Source organism: Dysidea avara, chromosome 9 (genome assembly GCF_963678975.1).
Source record: "Dysidea avara chromosome 9, odDysAvar1.4, whole genome shotgun sequence".
Taxonomy (NCBI): Eukaryota; Metazoa; Porifera; class Demospongiae; order Dictyoceratida; family Dysideidae; genus Dysidea; species Dysidea avara.
In genome coordinates this window covers 27,104,652-27,128,784 of record NC_089280.1, presented here as the reverse complement: position 1 = coordinate 27,128,784, position 24,133 = coordinate 27,104,652, and the positions used below count along the sequence as shown (strand labels likewise).

Sequence of the window (24,133 nt, the reverse complement as noted above, 5' to 3'; positions counted from 1 at the left end):
TTCTGTATTACAGAACAATTCAGTTAATCTGAACATGTGGTTTGATCTGGTTTGTAGTTGATATTGTGATGTCTGGGAGTGAAACTCTGGGAATATATTCTGATGGTAGATAAGTGTAGGATGTTGTAAAGCATGATCAAACTAAACTGTTCCCTACAATGATTTCTAGATATTAATTTTTTTCACAATTCCAAGTCTGCTTGGTTCCTTCATTGCAGATTGTTTTGCAAGGGGTGGCATAGCCAGAAATACAAGTAACTATAGTAACTGAGGCAATAATTAGAGTACTGTGACTGCTTTATTAGAATCTTGAACTGCTCTATTAGAGCATTTTGACCTTAGTACTTAATACACTTCATTCAACTTCTTCTCTACCAACACCTCTACTGAGGTAGCTACCTTACAATGATAGCTACACAATTGCCTGGATTTTTGTCACACAAAGTACAAGAAATACGACATATAGCCATGTCACTTGCCGGGTACATGGTTAAGCCTACATAGGTTTAACTAGAAATCAATAATTCAGAGTTATCAGTTGCATGTCAAGCGGTCAAAATCTGAGTAAATAGTGCGAAGTCATCATCATATAAAGCTGTGACAATAAACTAAGATTTTGAGAATGTTAATTAGTTTGCATATGGGAAAACTATACTGGGTATATGGTAACCAGTATAATTATTTCAATGTTCATACAGTGTTCATAATGTAGGATCACGCAGATAAAGAGAACACAATCAGCTTGTTAACATCAAATCGAATAACTGGGACAGAACCAACTAAATTCAACAGCTGTTTAGTTGTATCTGGAAATAGCAAGCCAGGAGTCAGCATCAATATAATTATAGTATTGTATGTAGAAATGATTTCTGGAGAAGGCAAAATAGCTCTAGCTATATACAATCACAAAATTTAATTAGAGAAGAGTTAGTGTTTACACAGCAATTGTGACTAACTTGTTCCACACTGTTAAAACTAAAGTGCTATATGGTATACTTAGCACTTAAAGGTGCTATTTTGACTAATTTAGCACATCCAGGTGCTATACCATAGCACAACAGTGATAGTGAGTAACAATCATGAGTATGTTATATTATCATGATAAATTATGCATATCTGTGCTTAGTCAAAATAGAAGTAAACATGATATTGTTAAAGTGGTATAACTGTCAGGGGCGGTTTTAGGGGGGGGGGGGGGGGGGGGGTTTGGGGTTCCAGAAACCCCTTTGGAGTTGGGCTTACTTCAGAACAGCTGTCCAGCCCTTTAGGCAACTAGCTTATTACTGTATACTGATTCTTCCTTAACTACTACTATAAACTCATAGGACATAACACACAAATCATACTCACCAATGCTCATCTGCTACACTGATACTTTTTCACTATTGTTGCAGTAAAGCTAAGAATCACAAGATACTCTAATAGAACATTCAGCCGAAACATTAAACAATCTACTATAGTTTCACAATTCATTTATTTTTAAGATGCAACTAAATAAATTTATCTGTAATTAGAGATGTAATTTACAAATTTCATTTATTGATATCTACTTAATGACAATCATGCATGGACCACTGAAATTGTTCTCAAATTCAATTAGTAGAGTCAAAAATTGTGGTTTCGTGACCAACCTCTGGCTAACAAAGTTTGATGGTTTAATATTGTACTTTAGGGTATTTAAAACAAAATGAGCTCCCACGCCGCTTTTTAAAGTCTGGGAAAGTTCAGTAGAGTCAGAAGTCCAAAATGGCTACTAGCTAGCTGACATGCACAAAATTAAATGATGATAAAAATTCAAATAAAGGTTCTTGTTAGACTAATTTGGAGTCAAGGAATCCATTTCTGATGTTAGTTTTGTGATTGGATGTTCTGTTAATGTAAAGTTTTAAGAATTTTGCTCAATAAGATGTAATGCATATAAATAGTGTGTTAAGTCTAATTCCAGGTTCATCCAATGAATCCAACTCATTTGATGATTCAAGTTCAGTATCAAAATCAGATTCAGATGTAGCTTCAGATTGAGTTCTGAATTGGGCCATCCTGTTGCACTGATGGGACTGGAAGTGAAATTGGAAGGGCAGGCACTGGTCTGCAACAGCCAATCACCAATTCCCAACCATTACCTGTAGGAGAGGGATGTCTTCTCAGGTCAGGGTGGCACTGAACGTAGGCTAAAAAGTTGGCACCATAATGGCACATTTGATATGCTGCTCAAGATTGTCATCATCAGGAAGCAAACGCATCAAGATTTTTTCTTTAGTCTTTTCCACTTGGTTGCATGGGCTAGATTCAGAGAGGAATTTTGTGTGTCTCCATATATAGATGTAGCAGATAGCAAAGGACTTTAGGTCATTCAAGACATCACAGGCTACAGGCCTCAGTACTTTTTGACAATTTTCATAGAGGAATATCTTGCCGTACCCAGAAAAGCAGCTGTTGGCATCACAGCCAGTCAAGACATGAAAAGGCATAAGAGATTTGGCAAAATCTTCAGTACACATGCCTCTGCAGAAAAGAAAATTGCTTCTTAGAGGTATCATAATACCTGGAATGTCATGTGAAATGGCTGCAGCCTGAATGTACACACCTGTGTCTTCTGCATCAATTACTATGAGATTGCTATAGCCAGGTGATATCGATATTAGAGCTGCATAAACAGATAGCATAATTGTGTCAGTCTCACCCTGACTAAAGCTCAGGCTTTCTTTGGTGTCACCAGTTGACAGACTCACACAGTCCTCACCCACTGAGTAGACTAGTACCTGACTGATAGACTAGTTCCTGACTGATAGACTTAGACAGTTCTGAGAGCTGATGAGTTTTGGTTAGAGCCTGGAGGCGTTTCTTGTTGTCAGCAGTGCAGATAATTGTCTTGAATTTGCAGGCCATGGGAAACAGATCAGCTGGCTTCATATATACATTGGTTATGGGACCTTGACCCTGAATGCGCAATTCATGCTCATCATCTTTGATGGACTCAGCATAGTCATGGGGATCATTGATGGTGGTAACACTGACATGCTGTGCCAGGATCACAGACCCTATTTTGTTGGTGTAGCCACCCCAAGTGTATGGAGACCCATCACTCTTGACCTGTAGGTGATGCTAGGCGCTACATCATGTCCACTAATGCTGTGTAGGAGTCAACATCAAGGGGCTGTAATGCTAACTTCTGCAGAAGTTTGCTCTTTTGAGTCTTTCTGAAAGTACCATTGGGATTAAACAGTGTTAGGTATTTTTCAGATATATGATGATTCATGAGCTCAGGTAGAGACAGTAGACCACTGACATCAACAAGGATGCTAGTGTCCTGCTATCCATTTCTCCTTGTTTTATTTTTAGTGTCTTTCAGAGACTTTTCTTGATGGAATTCCTGCAAAGGTGAGATGCGAACTATATTTTATGTGATCATGGATGGATTTTTCTTTAGAATAGATGCACTCATCCATGAAAATTTTTATCGGCTGGGTCTCCCCATCTTGCTTGGTTTTCTTGAAGTCTCAAATGAACTCAGGAGTAGCTGGAATAGCTAATTGTAAGGTGCTTAGAGCAGGTGATACTGGATCAAATGGAAAGCAATGTTGAAGCATGATGTTAGATCTTGTACAGCATTCCCGTCTCTGCGCATACGTGCTGGAGTATATTCCTCATGCTTTTGAGAGAGTTGCTTTCTATTCACCTGAGCAACTTGAATTCGACCAATGTTGTTGACAATTTTTTGTATCAGCCATTAATTGCTTTTCATTGCAAAGAATTGACAATCAACTAGTTTTAGTCAGCTAACTCTGTCAAGGGGGTTGTGCTCTGTCAAGAAAGGTACTACTGACTGTGGAGCTGAAGGAACAAGGCTTAAACAGCTAGCTAGTTATTTGTTCCAGTAGCTACCAAACTTAAATTTCTTGGTTATAGGAACATCCAATCACAAAAATAACATCAGAAATGGATTCCTATACCCCAAATTAGTCTAAAAAGAACATTTATTTGAATTTTTATCATTATTTTATTTTTGCGCATGCCAGCTAGTATCCATTTTAGACTTTTGGCTCTACTGAACTTTCCCCAGACTTTAAAAGGCAGCGTGGGAGTTCATTTTGTTTAAAATACCCTAAAGTACCATATTAAACCATCAAACTTTGTTAGCCAGAGGTTGGTCATGAAATCACAGTTTTTGACCCTACTAAATCTCAAAGCCTTCATAAATGCCTTAATATTGTGATTTGCACACTAATATAAGGTGTTGTTAGTAGGATTCAGATGCGGGTGTCTGGGGACACGGCCCCCAGATGCTGATAAGGTTTTAATTTTACAACGCTTGAAATTTAATAAAACTTACCTACTATTTTACAGAGTCTCTGATCTTTGATGCTCACTAGCATTTAATATGTCATATTTTCACTAATAGTTATGTAGTTAGCTATGATAGATCGGTCTCCTGAATCTTTATAATTAGCTCAATTATTTAGCTAGCTTTATAGCTGGTCATGATTTGTTTATCAACTCTTTGCTTCTTCATATATAGCTACTTGGCATTTCTCCTCCATTATCACTATTACCATCACCTTCTACATCCTCTTCTATTTACTCTGTAAGGTATACTGCTATGTCAATAACAAGAATTAACAGAGCACTCTAACAGAACAGTACTCTAAGATAAGGGGGGCAAAGTCATATGAGGTAATTAACATTCAGGAAGTATCTAAGAATCATTACCACTGGAAACCCCTTTCTAAAAATCCTAGATCTGCCCCTGGACTGTGAAAGTCCATGCAGTAGAGCATGCACAACAAAGATTACAGCAATTTTACCAATAATATAGTGTGAGTGCAGTGCAGTCATAATAGGAAATTCAATTATTCTTGAATGGCATTTATATCCAACACATTATAGAATATATGTAGCTACCATGTCTGGGTACAGCCACTGAGACACTTTGTTGTTTAAAAAAAACTCAAGACTGTCATAAGTTAGTACATGAGAGTAAAACTGAGGACTGCACACATAACAATTATAGCTACAATAACATGTGCTCTCAAACACTTGGAATGACATGTATATAGCTGTAAATTATAATGGTTTCTAAAATAGTATCAACAAAAGAGTTCATAATATCACAAACCCAAAGCATGCATTTTGCACACCCAAGTGATAAAAAGATCTATATATTTAACTCTATAACAACTCAATTTTGCATAGTCTATAATGTTACAACAATAATCTAGCTACCCTTTCCAACCACAGAGGTGAAATTTCTGGTGCAAAGTAATATTCTCCTTCAGTGATCTAGGAAGACAGTTTGTATAGCAGTCTACACAATCCTCCAAAATCAATAAGTTAAAGGCCATAGCAAGCTAATACTCTATTAACAGCCAGTGCTCTATTAGAACAACCAAGCCAACCATGCTGCCATTCACCAACGGTTGATTGAATACAAGTTGCTTGGTTACTAAAAACTTGCATTTCACAGGCTTTATCCTGATAGCTAGCTAATGCAAACAATGCAATGTCCAGAGTGAAGGTATAGCATTTGAAATCCATTCATTTGCTATGAAACAATTTTATTTTTTATGTCTGCTGGAGCACTCTATTGCAGACCAGCTTTAGTGACTTCAGTAACATGTTTGACTCTTTAAACAAAAATTAACACATATCTATGTCATATGCTTTGCGATTGCCAAAGCAAACAATTCAGTAATACAGGTAGTGATTCTGCTGTGTAGATGGCCTATATGAGTTGGTGAAATTATTGATTCATGTCAATAGAGGTAGAGCATCACCATTTCCATTTGTCATGTCAAGTAAGTGCTCTATTAGAATAGTTATTAGTATATTATTTTATAGGTGTAGTATAGATTACACAATTTTAAAGTGTCATTTATCAACTTTAGGCTAGGGAGCCACAGGGGCATATATGGTCCCTTCTTTTTTATAGTCGATGCTTAAACAATTAGATCAAGGTGCTCTAATAGAGCAGTCAATCACTCTAATACAACAATCACTACCTCTTTCAAACTGTCGGTAGCTGCTTAAGTTTGTACAGTGAAAATGGCCACCCAAAGTACTGTCTCAGAGCTTGGAAAGTTCCTGGGGCATACCTCCCAGATAGCACCTGTATGGGTTGCATACTTCAAACTTCAATGGCTTTCATTCAGTTGTTGAAGTTACCCCTACACTGTTTAGCCTTAATAGATATAAACTCTTTTATATTTAAGCACTATAGGTGGTTCAGATAATTAAATATAAGTAGCAAAAGGAGAGTCATACGTGAATAATTTCTTGCATTTTATTCTCCAAATTTGTGCTGTATTGATCTCTGCTTAGGTCCATGCATTGGGTTGTTCTGGGTAACAACACCTGTTCATGATAACACACTCATATGCATCAATCTGTTATGCGATCTGCTTCAATATAGCCAAATTTTTGGTCACTTATTAGTTTTGAACATATTTTCCTAATGATTTTGTGTTCCATTGGTGGTTGCATGAGTGCGCCGTCATCCTATAGGTTGCATTCCAAATCATTTGAGGTATCAATTAAGCTATCTAGTTTAAGCTTGCTGCCTGCATTGATATTTTGAGTATTGGCATAGATGAAAAACTTATGAGTAACTTTAATTCATTAAATCATATGGTTACATTGTATAATTCATCCTTGTTATTGTACTGCACATTAACTATTCCAGCACATTTAGTCACTTCAGGATCAATCTGTAATTGGTCACGTAGTTAGTATGCTAGCTCCACTAGCTTAGCAGAATGTGGGAAACTACAGTACATGAAAGAAAAGGTCTGACAGTTTGCCTACTTCTCCAGCAAAACACAACTACCAAATAGGCAATATAGAGTTAATTATGAAGGAGTCATTGCTGTGATAAGCTCATTATACATGTAACATTTGAGACTGTCCGGAGCTTTTCAATTTTGTTATGTCATTATTCACATACCTGAGAAAAGTCATTTATTTTTAACTGAATGAAAAAGTCTAAAATGGCACATGTTCCCTTTTTCCATTGAACTCTGAAAACAACTTTAAACAGGCTGTAGGACCAGGTGTCCTACAGACTTTCAGCACTTGTGTTGTAAAGCCTTAATAAATAAACTAATATCTATTTGGTTCCACATGGGGTACTTTGAGATAATAAGTCACTCTCTAGAGTTCCTTGGATACATATATATATATACATGAAATTGACAAGGAGAAAACATCTTGACCGCCTGGCAGACTCCTGTAAGCATTCGAGTGTTAATCGGATGGCTACAGGTTCGAGGCTGCCTATGGATTTTTTCTCCTTTCTCCACCTTTTCAAACACACTTTCTGTAACAACTTTAAACAGGCTGTAGGACCAGGTGTCCTACAGACCTTCAGCACTTGTGCTGTAAAGCCTTAATAAATTAAAGTTGAGAAAATGGAAACTTAACAGTAGGAATGCTGTATATGGTACTATAGTTACACTGCACAAAGCAAAGCATCACAATGAGATTATAGACATACATAGATGCATTCCTATATGACTATCATGCATGTAGTCAAATGTTGGCTGCTTCAGAGCCTACAATAATAAACAATTGTAATGCAGCAACCACTGCCCCCCCACTTGTCCTCATGATCAACCATGTACCTATTCTTATCACAATATACACTGATATCCTGGCACTAGTTTCCAGGAAGTGTCTTGACACAAGCACAGCCAGTACTCTATTAGAACAACCATGGTCACTACATTCATCAACTACCATTGATTTTGTCAATTTAATAGCAATAGATAAGTTGCTTGGTTAGTAAAGTTTTACAGTCATATAGCTACAGATCAAGGGGCACGTTTATGTAATTAAATCTGCGCAAACCAGTAACTTCAGTGTTGAAGGCAAACACTACACCTATTTACACTTAATAGCACAGCTATTATGTATAATCTGCAATGTTTGAGGCACAAATTGTACATATATGGCTTCCCCATACAGTGAGGTTGTTGTACAAGTATAGTAGTCTTCTAGGGGTGGAATACCAGACCCCCTGAATCCCAGACCTCCTGCATTTGCAATGTATTTAAGGATACTATGACTGAAACAATGCACTGCTAGTTTTTATTAAATGTTGACATATGCATTTTCATACAAGTAGTCTTGCATTCCTTACTTGTGAAATTAAATTCCACAGACGTTTGCTCATCAACACTTGTGGCCTTATATATATATATATATATATTACCATGCATGTAGTTGGAATCTATGCATATTCTACATGAGTGACTTACTTACATACAGACAGATATTTGATTTATAATCCAGGTATTATAAGTATATATAACTCTTCACAAAAAGTACTAGCTTGCAGAATAAAAACAAACTAGTGAAGGTCACTACTATGTAATGAGGGTTACTACAAAAGAGTAATGAAGAGCTAGAAAGGATGATTAGTGCCGTGATTATACCATATATCTACATTATTGAGGCAGCGGACATATATGTAGGTGTGGTAGGCTGTGTGCAGGTTAAATGGTGATGTTGCTGCCTTATTATTAAATTGTGTGATACACACAGTATACATAGTTGTCATAGGCATTATCATGCAGCATTGCCATTATGATAATTTACCATTATGACGTAGACCTAACATAAACTTTTACCATTATGATATAGATCTTTGCCATTGTGATACAGACCTTTGCCATTATGACATAGACCTTTGCCATTATGATATAGACCTTTGCCATTATGACATAGACCTTTGCCATTATGACATATAGACTTGTAATAATGTGATTATAGATTTATAGTTATAGAATGGTAAAAATTGGGGGAGGTACCAAATAAGCAGTGGCGTAGGTGATTCTAAGGTGGGTCATGTGCTGCTGCACCCCTCCCTGCTGAAAAAGAAATTTGAAACATCTTGGGGAAAAGTTGCAGTATAGATTGGTATTGAATTTTTCATGTTTTTAGCATAAATTTTAAACTGTTTCAATTCATGACAACCATAAGCTCTACACTCTTCTTTAATAGGTGTGTGTATGTGCCAACATTATAATCAGTGCTCTTAACCTTATAAATTCCTTACTCCTCCTCAAGCTACTTGCCTTAACTATCATCAGATAGTTGTTGATACAATATTAGTGCTGGTCACTGTAAAGTTCTAATAATATTAATAATAATAATTATGTGCTTCATGCTTGTACTGTTCTTGACACCATAGATATATAATAGGCAGCTATTTTCTTTGTATGCAACTATCAATGACAATGTTATACCTAGCCATATCCCCTCCCTAAAATCATAATTATGAGACAATAAAGATAAATTATATTGTCAAACTCCACTGATATCTCAGTATGTGACAACTGTTGCTGTGGTTCCTACACAGATGTTAAGGTTGTGCATCAGTGACAAAAACATGTATTAAATGTGTAAACATACACACAGACTTGCACAGACACACGCTCACACTCACACAATAGTGACATTTTAGGTGGAATGTAGTACGTATAACTGAATTCAAGCAATTTTTAAAAAAACTACTATGTGAACCTCAAAGCACTTCATTATTTATTATCATTCTATTGCTGATTACACAATGTCATTACTACCCCTACCCTGTAACAAGAATGGAATCTCTTCCTATTAACTTTAGAATCTATCCACCAGTTGTAGTGCTGAATTGATATGTTCATTTTGGCCTGAAGCCATTGATTAATGGAACAATTTTACCCCTAGCCAATCATTGAATCACCCTCATTTGTAAGAATTCTTGACATATTTACACTTTTATAGTTATGTGTATATACATTACAAATAATATGATAATGAATTCAGGTGCTAACAAAGTGAATGGGTGGCTCTAAAAGGATATTACTTCTGAAGTTGCTATGAGACCACTGATTGCAATTGGTCACTATCATCTGGCTTGTACTGGTAAATTTTATTGAATTTTCTAACCCTGATATTACACTTAATAAGTCATCTGTCAGAAAGTGCTTGGATGATGCTGCTGAACAGCCTCAGATAGGATACATTTCTAGTAAGAACATCTAAAGAGTGGCTGGATCCAGCTACCTAATTAATCTGTATAACTATACATTTATTCTACATCTTTGCCATACCACACAACCCTTTTTAGGTCTTGCTTAGCATGGTCACATGTGTCTAAGAACTCACCTATATTATGTAAGTTTGTTAATTTATATTTGTACAATGTTTTCACCATTCCATTAATGATGATTTCTCTCTCTTAATTCTTATAATTGTCAGTGCGTATCACTGATAGCTAGACCATGAGGTGGTAATTCTCAGTAGACCTTACATACAGGTGAGGAGGTAAAGCACAGCATGAATGTTCAGGGCTGTATGCATGGCTGTAGTAGTTTTGGGGGGTTTCGGGATGCATCCCCCAGAAACAGAATTTTTGCTGACTGGTTTCCAAACCTGATGTATACCCACTTAAATCGGTCTAAATACCGTGACGCATTCCAAACTTAAATCTGGTATAATATCAGCTTCCCAAATAGAAGCATATACACAACAGATGTGGGTGCCATTCTGGGGACCGGGGTGCATTCCCCTATCTCAGGTTTACACTTTCAGTGTTGCTGTGTTGGTTAGGTAGCTACTTGTAGTTTTTAAGAGATACAAAATTGGTGGTGGGCTGTTCTATTATAGTACTTCAATCTGTACCTTTGAAATTGAGGTAAAACCATTAGTATTAATTTTGTTGAATATACCTGACCAGTTGCTACCTGACCAGAATCCAGAAACCCCCTCCCCTAGAGCTGTCTTTGCAGTAGAGTATTTCTCTCTTGATGATTACTGACTTACTATGATATATGTATTATGCTGATTATATATAGCAGGGGGGCCTTCTCTTGCCTACTTGGATTTATAGAACTACAATCACTTAATATACAGGCTCGGAATTATTCACACTATATTGAAATAATAAAAGCCTAAATATCTATAGACAATACTTCATATAATAATATTATGTACTTTACATGTATAAACTGTACACTGTGGAGAAATGGTGGCAAAATAAGTTTGATAATGTAAGTCAGTCACTACTCTAATACAACAGTCACTTCTTTAATTAATACAACATTCAACTGATACATTTACAGCACTATATATACTGACTATAGTAACTCATATTAATTTTTAATTAAAGCACCGAGTACACTCACTTATTCATCAAAATTAATATGTTCTATCCCAGGAAACTAATTTTCTAGGCTAGCACATGATTTTAAACACACACAACTCTAAATATAGTGCACTCAAATGCAAACATAAAAAGGATATCAATATGATAGAAAGAAGTCAGAGGCAAGCAGCAAGATTTGTGATGAATAACTTCTCCCATTATGCCAGTGTTACACAAATGTTAACAAACCTTAAGTGGCCGACCCTTGTTGAATGTAGATAATTTTAGGACTGTTTAATGGATGTATAAGCTTCATTGCTTGCAGGCATGAGATTCAATACCGTAGATATGAGAGCATGCACTTGCACCTCAACTTGTGAGAATCATGTAGGAGGGGGCGGTGACAATGCATTAGGTGGTCTTCCATGGTCGGGTATTCAATACAACATAATATATAGTAGCACACTGTAAATACAGTAGTGGTCACAAAACACTAACACAGGTGTGATATCGTTGTCCAAACTGGCACATCCTTACAAGAGTAGTATGCATACCATATTAGTCACACTAATAATAGTGTGACTATACATGTACAGCTGAAAAAAAAGCACTTGTGCATTCAGGAGTGGAAGGGTAGAATGTCATGGCTTGGATAGTTATAAAAACCGGAATCAAAATGGTGAACAAAACGAAATCAGCCTACAGTCTAGTGGAGGACAATCACTATATTATGCACAGATATGCACGCACTTTTGTATATGCATCAAGCAAGACTCCAGGTGGCAGATTTCTCTGCACGGTGCTTATTGATTAGAGATATTAAACGCCTGCTCCTATCCGAGGGTCTGGGGACTCTACAATAGAAAGGTAAGGGTAAGTGAGCTTTGATTGTCCCTTGACCACTTTCATAAGAGGTGTACCATAATAGCTACAGATGGCTTCATCCCTCTCTTAAGGGCATGGCTTCAGACTCGTCAACCCAGTGAACCCACTGCAGCCAATCATTTAATACCGTAAACGGTTTGTAGCTAATGATCAAGTAGTTATTGCTATTCACTCCTCTTATGAGGGACAATCAACGCTCACCTACCCAAGCACAGAGCTTTTCTATTGTAGGGTCCCCAGGCCCTTTGGATAGGGGGCAGGTGTTTGATATCTTTAATCGATAAGCACCGTGCAGGGAAATCTGCCACCTGGAGTCTTGCTGGATGCATATATAGGTATCAACTAAAGTGCATGCATATATTATAGTGTAACTGTGCATATAATATAGTGATTGTCCTCCACTAGACCATACGTACGTAGGCTGATTTCATTTCGTTTCATTTCCCGTTTCGATTCCGGTTTTTAGAACTATCCTCACGGCTTTATTATCAAAGTCAACCACTCATCATAGTATTATTGTGATAATATTACATCATCTGCAGTTTCACAATTGGTGTAACATTCCTGGAATGTCAACAATCTACAAACAGTACACAACACTATTAGTCAGTCAGCAACTTACTGCTTTCAAATCTTCACTTAAATATTGTTTCAAAATGTATATAAAACCTATATCACCAAGCCTGGAGTTTGATTGTGGGTTTAATTTCACTCAACTGAGGCTACCTTAAGATATGTACGGGCCCCCACTGATCATCAGTATACAAATTTTTCATCTCTCTACTGTTGACTAAGATTAATCTAATGGAAATTCTATGAGTTATGTTAAATTTACTCTTGGTTAATGCAAATTGGTTACTTTATTGATACAAACATACCAGCTTTGTTCATCGACTTGAACTGTCACTACAATAAAATGTGTATTTGTGCATATCACACACACACACACACACACACACACACACACACACACACACACACACACACACACACACACACACACACACACACACACACACACACACACACACACACACACACACACACACACACACACATCGCATACTTCGGTGGAGTATGTGACGTGTAGGAGTTGATGGTTCACTAATGGACAAATGGGTTCACATTTGCTAACTAATGGACAAATGTGAACTATCATCTCCTACACATCACATACACCACAGGAGTGCATGCTATGTACAACACATTTAGAGCATACCACATATGCACAAATACACATTTTATTGTAGTGTGTCTGTGTAATGGCTTAGCACAAAATGAGTTTATTTATAGCATATAAATTCAATAAAATTGATGCTTTTCTATACATCCTACTACCTCTAAATGATAAAGGATGCCAAAGAACACCTAATTTTTAACACTAGAATCATCTATAATAGCAGAAAATAGTTATTCATTTACAAATCTTAGTGTCATGTACACCAATATACGGTCACACTGCTTGTCTTGTGTGCTTCACACACTATATCCTAAAAGTGTGCCTGCACCCCAAGGGTGTGCTGCTGGTTAAGTGTGCTATGACCACCTCAGTTTTAACAGTGCAGACCCTCACGATTATAATTACATGTATCACTTAAGTTTACTGTATGTGCATTTTTCCCATCCACATATTCTGTGCTGGTCGTGCACTGTTGTACTTGCCCCATTTGTAGATTGCCCCATTGGTGGTTGTACTTGGTTGTATGTGCCCCGGGCCTAGTAATAATAATAATAAACTAATTGTAATTCATTTTCCCAAGAGGTATTAAGATGAGGTTAAACTAAAAATCAATCAAGATAAGTATCCTTCATTCATCTGTGCCATCCAAAGCTATAAAAGAATGTAACTTGTGTACCACAGAGTTCTATTTTCCTCTTTCTAGAGAATAAATTTTTTGCCCCCCCCCCCACTACCTCCAATAGTGCCTCTTATGATGCTGATCAACAAGTTAGTGTGCCTACAAGGTGATAATAATTTATATTAAATAATATTTAACTATTTTATACAACTATCAAAAAAAATTATTAATGTCACACATTGCTTACCTACCATTGGTCAGGGAATTTGTCACCAGTTTTTATTTAGAAACACAGCAAGTGGGGGACAGATGTGGTAAAAGTGCCAGTGTAGAGATTGTGTTTTTGCGATTTACTAATCTGGTCAAGAAATTCTCTTTATGCACATGCCGTAGGTCTGGGGGCATCATGTGCTCCACCCAGAAAATTTTCAATTATGCATGGTTATCCCAATTCTGCTCCTATACTTATTTCTCATCCTATTGCTAACTCTAGGCCTCACCCAATAAGATCACACCTAATGATATAATAAATTCCCATATTAGTCCCAATCCTTTGTGTCCAAAAAGAGAATAATACAACTGATTCAGGGTAATAACAAAACAATTTTTAACACTAATTGTAAGTTTGCATTTAAGATTATTCAGTTAAGAAAAGGTTAAATGGGCCTGGAAGCAATCTAAATAATTGCTGTGTAAAAGAAAACTTCAGAGAGAAGGCTAAAACCTGTGAATACAGGGAGTCATAAACACGTATCTAAAACATTGAAGAATTCATATACATGAAAATTAAAATAAAAGAACTGCATGCACATGCTGTTGAAATTTGAAACTAACTTTTCACTGTGCATGGATAGCCACACTGCAAATTTTACGCCGCACCCAGCTATGTGTGCTTAGGCAGCCTTTTACAAATGTATTTCCCATGCATGTATCAGGATCAGATGGTGCCACAACAATGAAGGTGCTCACTATACATATGCTGATTCAATCAAATTGTTACCAAATTTTATCTTAGAAGTCTAGGTTTTACAAAAAATGTGAGAGAGTCAGGCCCCTTGAGATAGAGCATACATGCATTCTCAGGACTGTTTGCTTTGCATACTGCACATACTAGCAGGTGTATCAACCAGTTACCACCCCCTTTTGGTGAGGGCAAGAGGTTTTTAATTAAATACAAATAGTGTAGCTAACAATGATATGTTTGAATAAACTGTAATGTAAAACTAAGGGTGTATGAAAATAGTTGCAAGAGATATTGTGCACAGTAAGTACGTACTCAGTAATTTGTTAGTTACACTGCATGATCACAATAAATATTAAGGTTTAGAGTGTGTACAGGATATGTAACATAAATAGCATTCTTGACACATTCTTGACACATTCTTGACACATTGGTAGATTCTATTACATTCTCTAGTCATGCTACATATCTATTAAAGCAGCAGCCTATAAATCATTGTTCCTTTATTTACACATCAATGTTACATTAGTACAAATAGCCAGTGTTGGGCAAGTTACTTTGTAAATGTAACTAGTTACATATTACATATTACTTGCAACTGAACTATTTAGTTACAGTTACATATTACCCATAAACTAAAGTAACTATAATAATATTACATATTATATTACTTTGTGTCCACAGCCTTAAGCTGTCACTTGTGAAACTACCACCACCTTATCACGTGACATGATTGCGTTGTTGGACAATGTGCAAATCTTGGTTATAAGTAAGAAGCTGGTGAATAAGCTTCATTCAGTAGGCTTCGTTACTTCGTTGTGGCTAGGCGTTACTCAGAGGATAACTAACGAGATTAGTAACTTTGTTACTTGTAGTAATAATATTATGTAATATTAGACCCGTTACAGTAACTATATTACTTAGGTAACGCGTTACATTTGTATGTAAAGTAACTTGAGTTATAATACCTGTTTTTATAGCGTATTTCGTTATATTACTTAGGTACCACAAAAGTAATAATATTACATAACGCGTTACATAAGTAACGCATTACTCCCAACACTGCAAATAGCTACTATGAACTCTCGGTTACATACATTGCTTTAGATCTAAATGCTCACGATTATCATGATTGTTCTACATATTTTTAGTTCTTAACTCAAATCTATTCTTCTACAGCCTTACCAATAAAATTATTAAGAATTAATTATTTAGAAATATGAAATCCATAATAAGGTCACATAAACTTAATTATTAGTTTCTCATCCCTGTGTTTCTTACCTCATCAAGGACTTTATGCATCACTGCTTAATTGGTTGCTGGAGTACCTCCTCAAAGATCTACCACTGTACATCACATCATGTCATAATGGTAAAGGTCTATATATCATAATGGCAAAGGTCTATATATATGTCATAATGGCAGAGATCTGTGTCATAATGATTAAAGTCTATATCATAATGGCAAAAGTACTATGTCAGAGGTCTGTGTCATAATAGTAAAAGTCTATATATCATGATGGTAAAGCTCTACGTCATTATGGTAAAAGTCTATATCACAATGGCAAAGGTCTATATCACAACGGCAAAGGTATATGTCAAAATGGTAAAAGTCTATATCATAATGGTAAAGGTCTATTTCAGGCCCGTACACAGGAATTTCAAAAAGGGGGTTCTAAATTGAAGCGGTAGGTGATCCCAGATGCGGGGGGTCTGGGGGCACACTGAGAAAGGTTTAATATTAGAATAGCCTCACATTGCTAAATGCAGAAATGCATGCACTGATTAAATAAACTTCTCACACATCGTTGTGTTGACACAAATTACTCTCAACATGGGCCCATCGCACACTAATGCAATCAAGAGATTAAAATATGGTTGTAGTGCATGTACGCTCCATCATTTGTAAGACTGTTCAGGGTCATTCATTTCAGCTATAAGCTAAACCTTAAATGTCACCATTGTCCAAACATGGATGATAAACCATAATAAAGTTAATATGAAAACAACTGAACTTGACACTTTAGAATTCACATCATTGAATGTAACAAGCCAGGCTTACTTGTTGTTACAGTTAACAGTCTATCGATCAGTCACAGTGTCCATCCAGTCCAGCGTTGAAACCTGGTCACTACTGCTGACCCGGATGACCCATTGACCCGGATTAATTAAAGTCGAGGCGTGCGATAAGAGCTATGTTTCGGGTAGTCTAGATCGCGAGACTACGTTTTGAGCGTTCGATTCGTGTTGAGTAAACGAGTAGTTATGTGATAACTAGCCGAACTAAGCCGGTAAGTTTATAATTTAAAATCAGTCAGTGGGTTTTGGTTCCACGTAACTACTGCGAGTTTACAGACAGCAATTGGGTGTGGCTTCCTGCATACCCAGTATTCGATATATTGAAGTGGGTGCATGTGGTAGCGATTCTGGGAGAATTTTAAAATTGATGGAAACGATTTCTATTTAGCACAGGCTTGTGCAGCGCTCCCCAAGGATCTCACAAACACTTAGTTTTTAAAAATCCATCAATGGATGATGGAGTTATAAGCAATTTTATCCTTTAAAAATGGTAAACTTTTTCTCCACTTCTTTCCATTGAAAAAGTCCCCAAAAATGGCACAATTGAACAAATGTTTATAACTCAGGCTTGCAAAAACATTTTCAACTTCTGTTTCCTGATATAAATACCTCAGTACATGGACTATAGTGCAACCATCATTATAAGACCCTCTCAGTAAAGGTCACCTCTGTAGAAGGCCACTTAACAGTTGCATGAACTTAGCATATTACAAATGGCATAACAACTTTCACTTGGTCTGAATGCAAACACTCTGTACTATAGCTAGTCACCTTCACCCAAAATACGTTGTGCATGCAAAACAAGGACTTGTACTGTTCATTTATAGCTGCTTATACAGTTATTTTTACTGTTACTTTTTAGCTCCTTGATAGCTACCAAAGTGACACACCAGACAACTTGGTTATTTATGTTGCAAATTTGCTGACTTTTTGCATACTAATAATGAAAACTACATGGACAAAAATGTTGCACTTGATGTAACTAACATGTGCTAGGCCGTTTCTTGCAAAGACAACATTACATTGTGGTAAATATATTGAAAAACAATCTTAGAATTGGCATAAAACACCACACAAACACATTTATAGCAGGAAACTAACAGCGCCATCGTGTTCCTCGTCCCCAGAAACCCTAGAAACGATCTAATTGTTTGATCAAACACTCGTACGGCAGCGAATTGATTGTGCCATCTTCCCAATGGGGGATTCACGGAGAAAATTTTATTCAGAATTTACGGAATTCCGGAATCGCTACATGTGGCTCACAAAAGTATACTTATCCTACTACAAGACTTGACTATATACAACTCTTACAATAATCGATTAGTGGGCGTGGCTCCACATAAGCTTGCAGGCAGCCAAAGGACACAGTATCATGCAACAGACTGCACTTACTAATAAATGGGCGTGGCTGAGCGTATGTTTATAAGCAATAAGTGGGCGTGGCTCACGAAAGAGCTGCGCGATAGCGTTTATAAGTTTCCACGCAGTAAAACGAACAATTTCGTTTCTCACGTGATCCAATCCTGGTCAGACCCGGATAATTTGTAAACCGGGTCGGACCCGGATGACCCGGAGAAAATGTGACCCTGTTGACCCCGATGACCCGACCCGGTTTCAACGCTGATCCAGTCTGGTGTTTGTTCATCATTGCTATTCCGGGCTCTTATTAGAAAATATTTAACAAATTACGATTGGAATTAATCGAAATAATAATAGTAGCTCTCAGTGCGGTATGGTCATGGATGGCTCGATGGATACTGTAAGTAGAATAATAGAAGCCTTAGCGATAGAGAGAAAACCACTGTCTGTATTCATGCATCGTATACAGATAATTTACCCTTGATCAGAGAAAGGTTTAAAAGGTACAACGTAAGTGCCTAAAGTTTTCTAGTGCATTTATCTATGCTGATGATACCAAATGCCTGAAACATCGAAGTGGTCTGAATACAACTGAAATGAACCTCCTTCAAAAAGATCTGGATAATCTCTTCCAATGGGGCATAACATCTGATTTATATTACCATTTCAGCAAATTTGCACACTTACAATTCTGGCTAAAGAGCTACATGACTGCTGCCTCCTATTTTATTGCCAACAAGCCAATTGTTACTGTTGATAGCACTAAAGATCTTGGGATCAAGACACACGGTAGTGTGTCGTGCGGCCCAAGAAGCCGGCGCGCCACACCGTGAGTATATTGACAGGAAGAACGAAAACGTCATTTTTACACCTTTGTATCTCGGTGATCACTTATCTGATTGGAACCAAATTTGCTACACAGTTGCCCGCCAGCCAAGGGAGTCTGCATTCCAAATTTGAAGGAAATCGCTCCAGCCATTTCCGAGATACGAGCTGCCAAAGTTTCGTTTTTTTTTCTTCGTTTTTTTTTTCTTCTTCTTCGTCTTTTCGCACACTTGCAAAAATTGCTATAACAAGCAAACGCGTACTCCGATCGCCTTGAAATTTGGCACACAGAAAGGGAGTCCAAAGGCGAATCCTAGCATTAAATTTGGTACAAATCCGATGAATGGTTCAGGAGTTATGACCGATTATTCGCGTAAAACAAGATCGATTTGTTGTCACGCCTACAGGGTAAACCGCTTCATGGAATGAGTTGAAAATTGCTATGTAGATGGAGTAACCATCGTAGGAGTGCCTTTTGGTGGTTTGAAAGGAATCGAGATAAAGACCACGGAGATATGACACAAAACCCAACCTGTGTCACAATTACGCGATCGATTTTTATGAATAAAAAAGTATTAGTTTTCACGCCTACTAGGCAAACCGCTTAGAGCAATGAGCTGAAAATCGGTGTATAGCTGGAATAATCTTCATACAAAGTCCTTGCAGTAGTACAGAAGAATCGGATTACAAACCACTGAGTTATGATTCGAAAGCCAACTCCGTGTAGCAATGCGAGATCGAGATACTCTAATAGAACAGTCACCCTAATAGAGCATTCGGCTAATTTATTTACTCCATTATAGAATTTTATTACATCACAAGTTATTCTGTAGGGAGTTCAGCTGCAAACAGTTAATCTTATAGACAGTTCAGCAAGAAGACAGTCACCATGTGGAGAGTTAAGCAAATATACCACTATAGAGATTCAGAACATTACAAGTCACACTGAAGAAAGTTCAGCTATAAACAAGTCATGCACTGTGTAGAGAATTCAGCTACAATTAAGTCACTCTCTAGAGAATTCAGTTACACAGAATTCTGCTACACACAAGTCACTGTGGAGAGAGTTCAGCTACAAACAAATTACCCTTTAGAGTGATCAGCTACAAACAAAACACTTTGCAGGGTGTTCAACTGCAACAAATCAATTACCTTTAGAGCGATCAGCAATGAACAAATCAACACAAATCTACCTGTAGAGAGATCAGCTAGAAACAAACCACCCTGAAGAGAGTTCAGCTAGAAACTAGACACAATGTAAGGAGTTCAGCTACAAGAAATCACCCTGTAGAGAGTTCAGCTAAAACAAATCAACCTGCAGAGAGATCAGCTACAAACAAATCACCTTATAGAGAGTTCAGCTACAAACAGAATACTTGTAGAGAGATCGGCTACAAACAAATCAACCTGCAGAGAGATCAGCTATATACACACAAATCAACTTGTAGAGAGATCAGCTACAAACAAATCACCCTGTAAAGAGATCAGCTAGAAACTACACACAATGTAAGGAGTTCAGCTACAAACAAATCACCCTGTAGAGAGATCAGCTACAAACTAGACACAAAGTAAGGAGTTCAGCTACAAGCAAATTACCCTGTAGAGAGTTCATCTACAAACAAATCAACCTGTAGAGCAATCAGCTAGAAACAAATCACCCTTAAGAGAGGTCAGCTACAAAAAATCACCCTGTAGAGAGATCAGCTAGAAACAAATCACCCTGAAGAGAGGTCAGCTACAAAAAAATCACCCTGTAGAGAGATCAGCTACAAACAAATTTCCCTGTAGAGAGATCGGCTACAAACAAATCAACCTGCAGAGAGATCAGCTACACACAAATCAACTTGTAGAGAGTTCAACTACAAACAAATTACCCTGTAGAGAGATCGGCTACAAACAAATCAGCCTGTAGAGAGTTCAGCTAAAACAAATCAACCTGCAGAGAGATCAACTACAAACAAATCACCTTATAGAGAGTTCAGCTACAAACAAATTACCCTATAGAGAGATCGGCTACAAACAAATCAACCTGCAGAGAGATCAGCTACACACAAATCAACTTGTAGAGAGATCAATTACAAACAAATCACCCTGTAGAGAGATCAGCTAGAAACTACACACAATGTAAGGAGTTCAGCTACAAATAAATCACCTTATAGAGAATTCAGCTACAAACAAATCACTCTGTAGAGAGATCAGCTAGAAACTGGACACAATGTAAGGAGTTCAGCTACAAGCAAATCACCCTTTAGTGAGTTCAGCTACAAACAAATCAACCTGCAGTGAGATCACCTACAAAAAAGCACCTTGTACAGAGTTCAGCTACAAACAAATTACCCTGTAGAGAGATCGGCTACAAACAAATCAACCAGTAGAAAGATCAGCTACACACAAATCAACTTGTAGAGAGATCAGCTACAAACAAATCACCCTGTAGAGAGATCAGCTAGAAACTAGATACAATGCAAGGAGTTCAGCTACAAGCAAAATCACCCTTTAGTGAGTTCAGCTACAAACAAATCAACCTGCAGTGAGATCACCCACAAAAACGCACTTGTACAGAGTTCAGTTACAAACAAATTACCCTGTAGAGAGATCAGGTAGAAGAATTCACCTTGTAGAGAGTTCATTTACAAAGAAACCATCATATAGAGAGTTCAGCTACAAAGAAATTACCCCGTAGAGAGTTCAGCTAGAAGAAGTCACCTTGTAAAGAGTTTAGCTACAAAGAAACCATCATGTACAGAGTTCAGCTACAAAGAAACCACCTGTACAGAATTCAACTACAAACAAATCACCCTGTATAGAGATCAGCTAGAAGAAGTTACCTTGTAGATAGTTCAGCTACAACAATTCACCCTGTAGAAAGATCATGCTAGAAGAAGTCACCTTGTAGAGTGTTCAGTTACAAAGAAACCATCATGTAGAGAGTTCAGCTGCAAACAAATCACTCTGTAGAGAGTTCAGCTACAAAGAAACCGCCATGTAGAGAGTTCAGCCTCATACAAACCACCTAGTAGAGAATTCAACTACAACAAATCACCCTGTAGAGAAGAAGTTACCTTGTAGAGAGTTCAACTACAAAGAAACCACCATGTAGAGAGTTTAGCTGCAAACAATTCACCTGTAGAGAGTTCAGCTAGAAACAAATCACCCCGTAGAGAGATCAACTGGACGAAGTCACCTTGTAGAGAGTTCAGCTACAAAGAAACCATCATGTAGAGAGTTCAGCTGCAAACAAATCACCCTGCAGAGAGTTCAGCTACCAAAAAATCACCCTGTAGAGAGTTCAGCTAGACGAAGTCACCTTATAGAGAGTTCAGCTACAAAGAAACCATCATGTAGAGAGTTCGGCTATAAAGACACCACCATGTAGAGAGTTTAGCTGCAAACAAATCACCTGTTACAGAGAGTTCAGCTACAAAGAAACCATCCTGTATATAGTTCAGCTACATTTCAAGTCACCCCGTAGAGAGATCAGCTGCAAAAAAAATCCTGTGGGGAATAATGAGCATGTAATAAATATATGTATATAATTTGTATAATTACTAATAAAATCAAAAATAATTGAAGTACTAAAATTCTTCTTTAAGTTCTTTTCTTCTTCTTGTGGTAAAGAAAAAAACACATGGGTTAAAAAAGCCCCAAAGCCAGCCATAGGCCGGCTTTGCAGTATACAAATACAAAAAGAAGTGATATCTAATCAAAAACAGCCAAGCTGTAAAAAAAGGTGCGACCCCCATAGAGGCCATGGTGAAAAAAGATGTGAATTCCAAAGTGGCGGCCAAGAAATGGCTGTGATGGTAGGTTAATGGTTACATTTTAATAACAACAATTCAGGTGAATTTGGTGCCAAGACCAAGCGGCACAAAATTCACCTGAATTTTCGTTATTAAAATGTAACCATTAACCTACCATCACAGCCATTTCTTGGCCGCCACCTTGGATTTCACATCTTTTTTCACCATGGCCTTTATGGGGGCCGCACCTTTTTTTACAGCTTGGCTGTTTTTGATTAGATAATAATAACACAGAACTTAACATGGGAGAACCACTACAAATTAATATCAGGCAAGGCCTACAAAATTCTTGGATTAATTCGTAGAAGTTTTTCAGGTAATAAACCATGCAGTTGAGACTAGAAAAAGGTTGTATATCTCACTTGTTCGTTCACAAATCTTATATTGTTCACAAGTGTGGAGACCTTATCTAATTAAAAATATCAATATGTTAGAAAGAATACAGAGGCGAGCTACAAAGTGGATTTTGAATGACTACCAATCATCATATAGGTCACGCCTGGTCACTCTACATCTATTACCACTAATGTATGTATATGAAATGAATGATATTATGTTCTTCATCAAGTCCTACAAGCAACAGTCATCACATTTCAACATTACTGAATATGTCCAGTTTAGTACCTCTAATACACAATTTGGTGCATCTGAAAAAATGGTTCATCATAGATGTTCCTCAAACACTGCTCAGAACTTTTACTTTTATCGTTTACCATGTCTCTGGAACTCATTACCAAAAATAGACCTATCTCTGTCCACAAACATTATTAAACACAAACTGTACAACTACATGTAGGATCATTTCATGCGGCAATTCAATGATACAAACATTCATACCTTCCATTACCTCTGTCCCTGATGCCACTGTTCAACAGCGTCGCCATCACCAATATGCAGTACTGTTATAAGTATGAATTATTTACTGTAATTAATTGTAGTAGAGTCACTGGCAGCACTTGTCAGTGGCTTTCAGTACCTTTTTGTGTCTGTGTATTGAAAAACAATAATAATAATAATAACGTCGAGCTACCCGTCTCCTCCCATCATTACATGACAAATCCTTTACTGAGAGGCTGTCAATACTATCCTTACCATCACTGTTGTATAGATGCCAGATGGGTGATTTAATTTTTTTATACAAAATTCTTAACAACTACTTCAGCTCTGACTTTACTTATCTATACACCTACTCCACTACTACTACCAGGAGACACCAGTTTAAATTGTTCAAGCAACATTCAAGATTGTTATGCAGATCTAATTATTTTATGAACAGAGTGATTAATGAGTGGAACAGT

The 24,133-nt window shown here is 37.2% G+C and overlaps 1 protein-coding gene across 2 annotated transcripts in view; it reads right to left on the bottom strand.

The window, feature by feature from the left end:
* The window catches only part of LOC136267132 (uncharacterized), a 40,495-nt gene extending 16,758 nt beyond the window's left edge, over positions 1-23,737 (bottom strand). The window contains exon 1 of one of the 2 annotated variants that reach the window (XM_066062202.1): positions 23,673-23,737. In XM_066062202.1, the coding sequence (XP_065918274.1) occupies positions 23,673-23,679 (7 nt within the window). In that variant the 5' untranslated portion in view covers positions 23,680-23,737. Of the gene's footprint in view, positions 1-4,333; positions 4,746-23,672 lie in introns of those variants that run through there. The other variant, XM_066062201.1, reaches the window with a different exon arrangement.
* Positions 23,738-24,133: the final 396 nt, after the last annotated feature.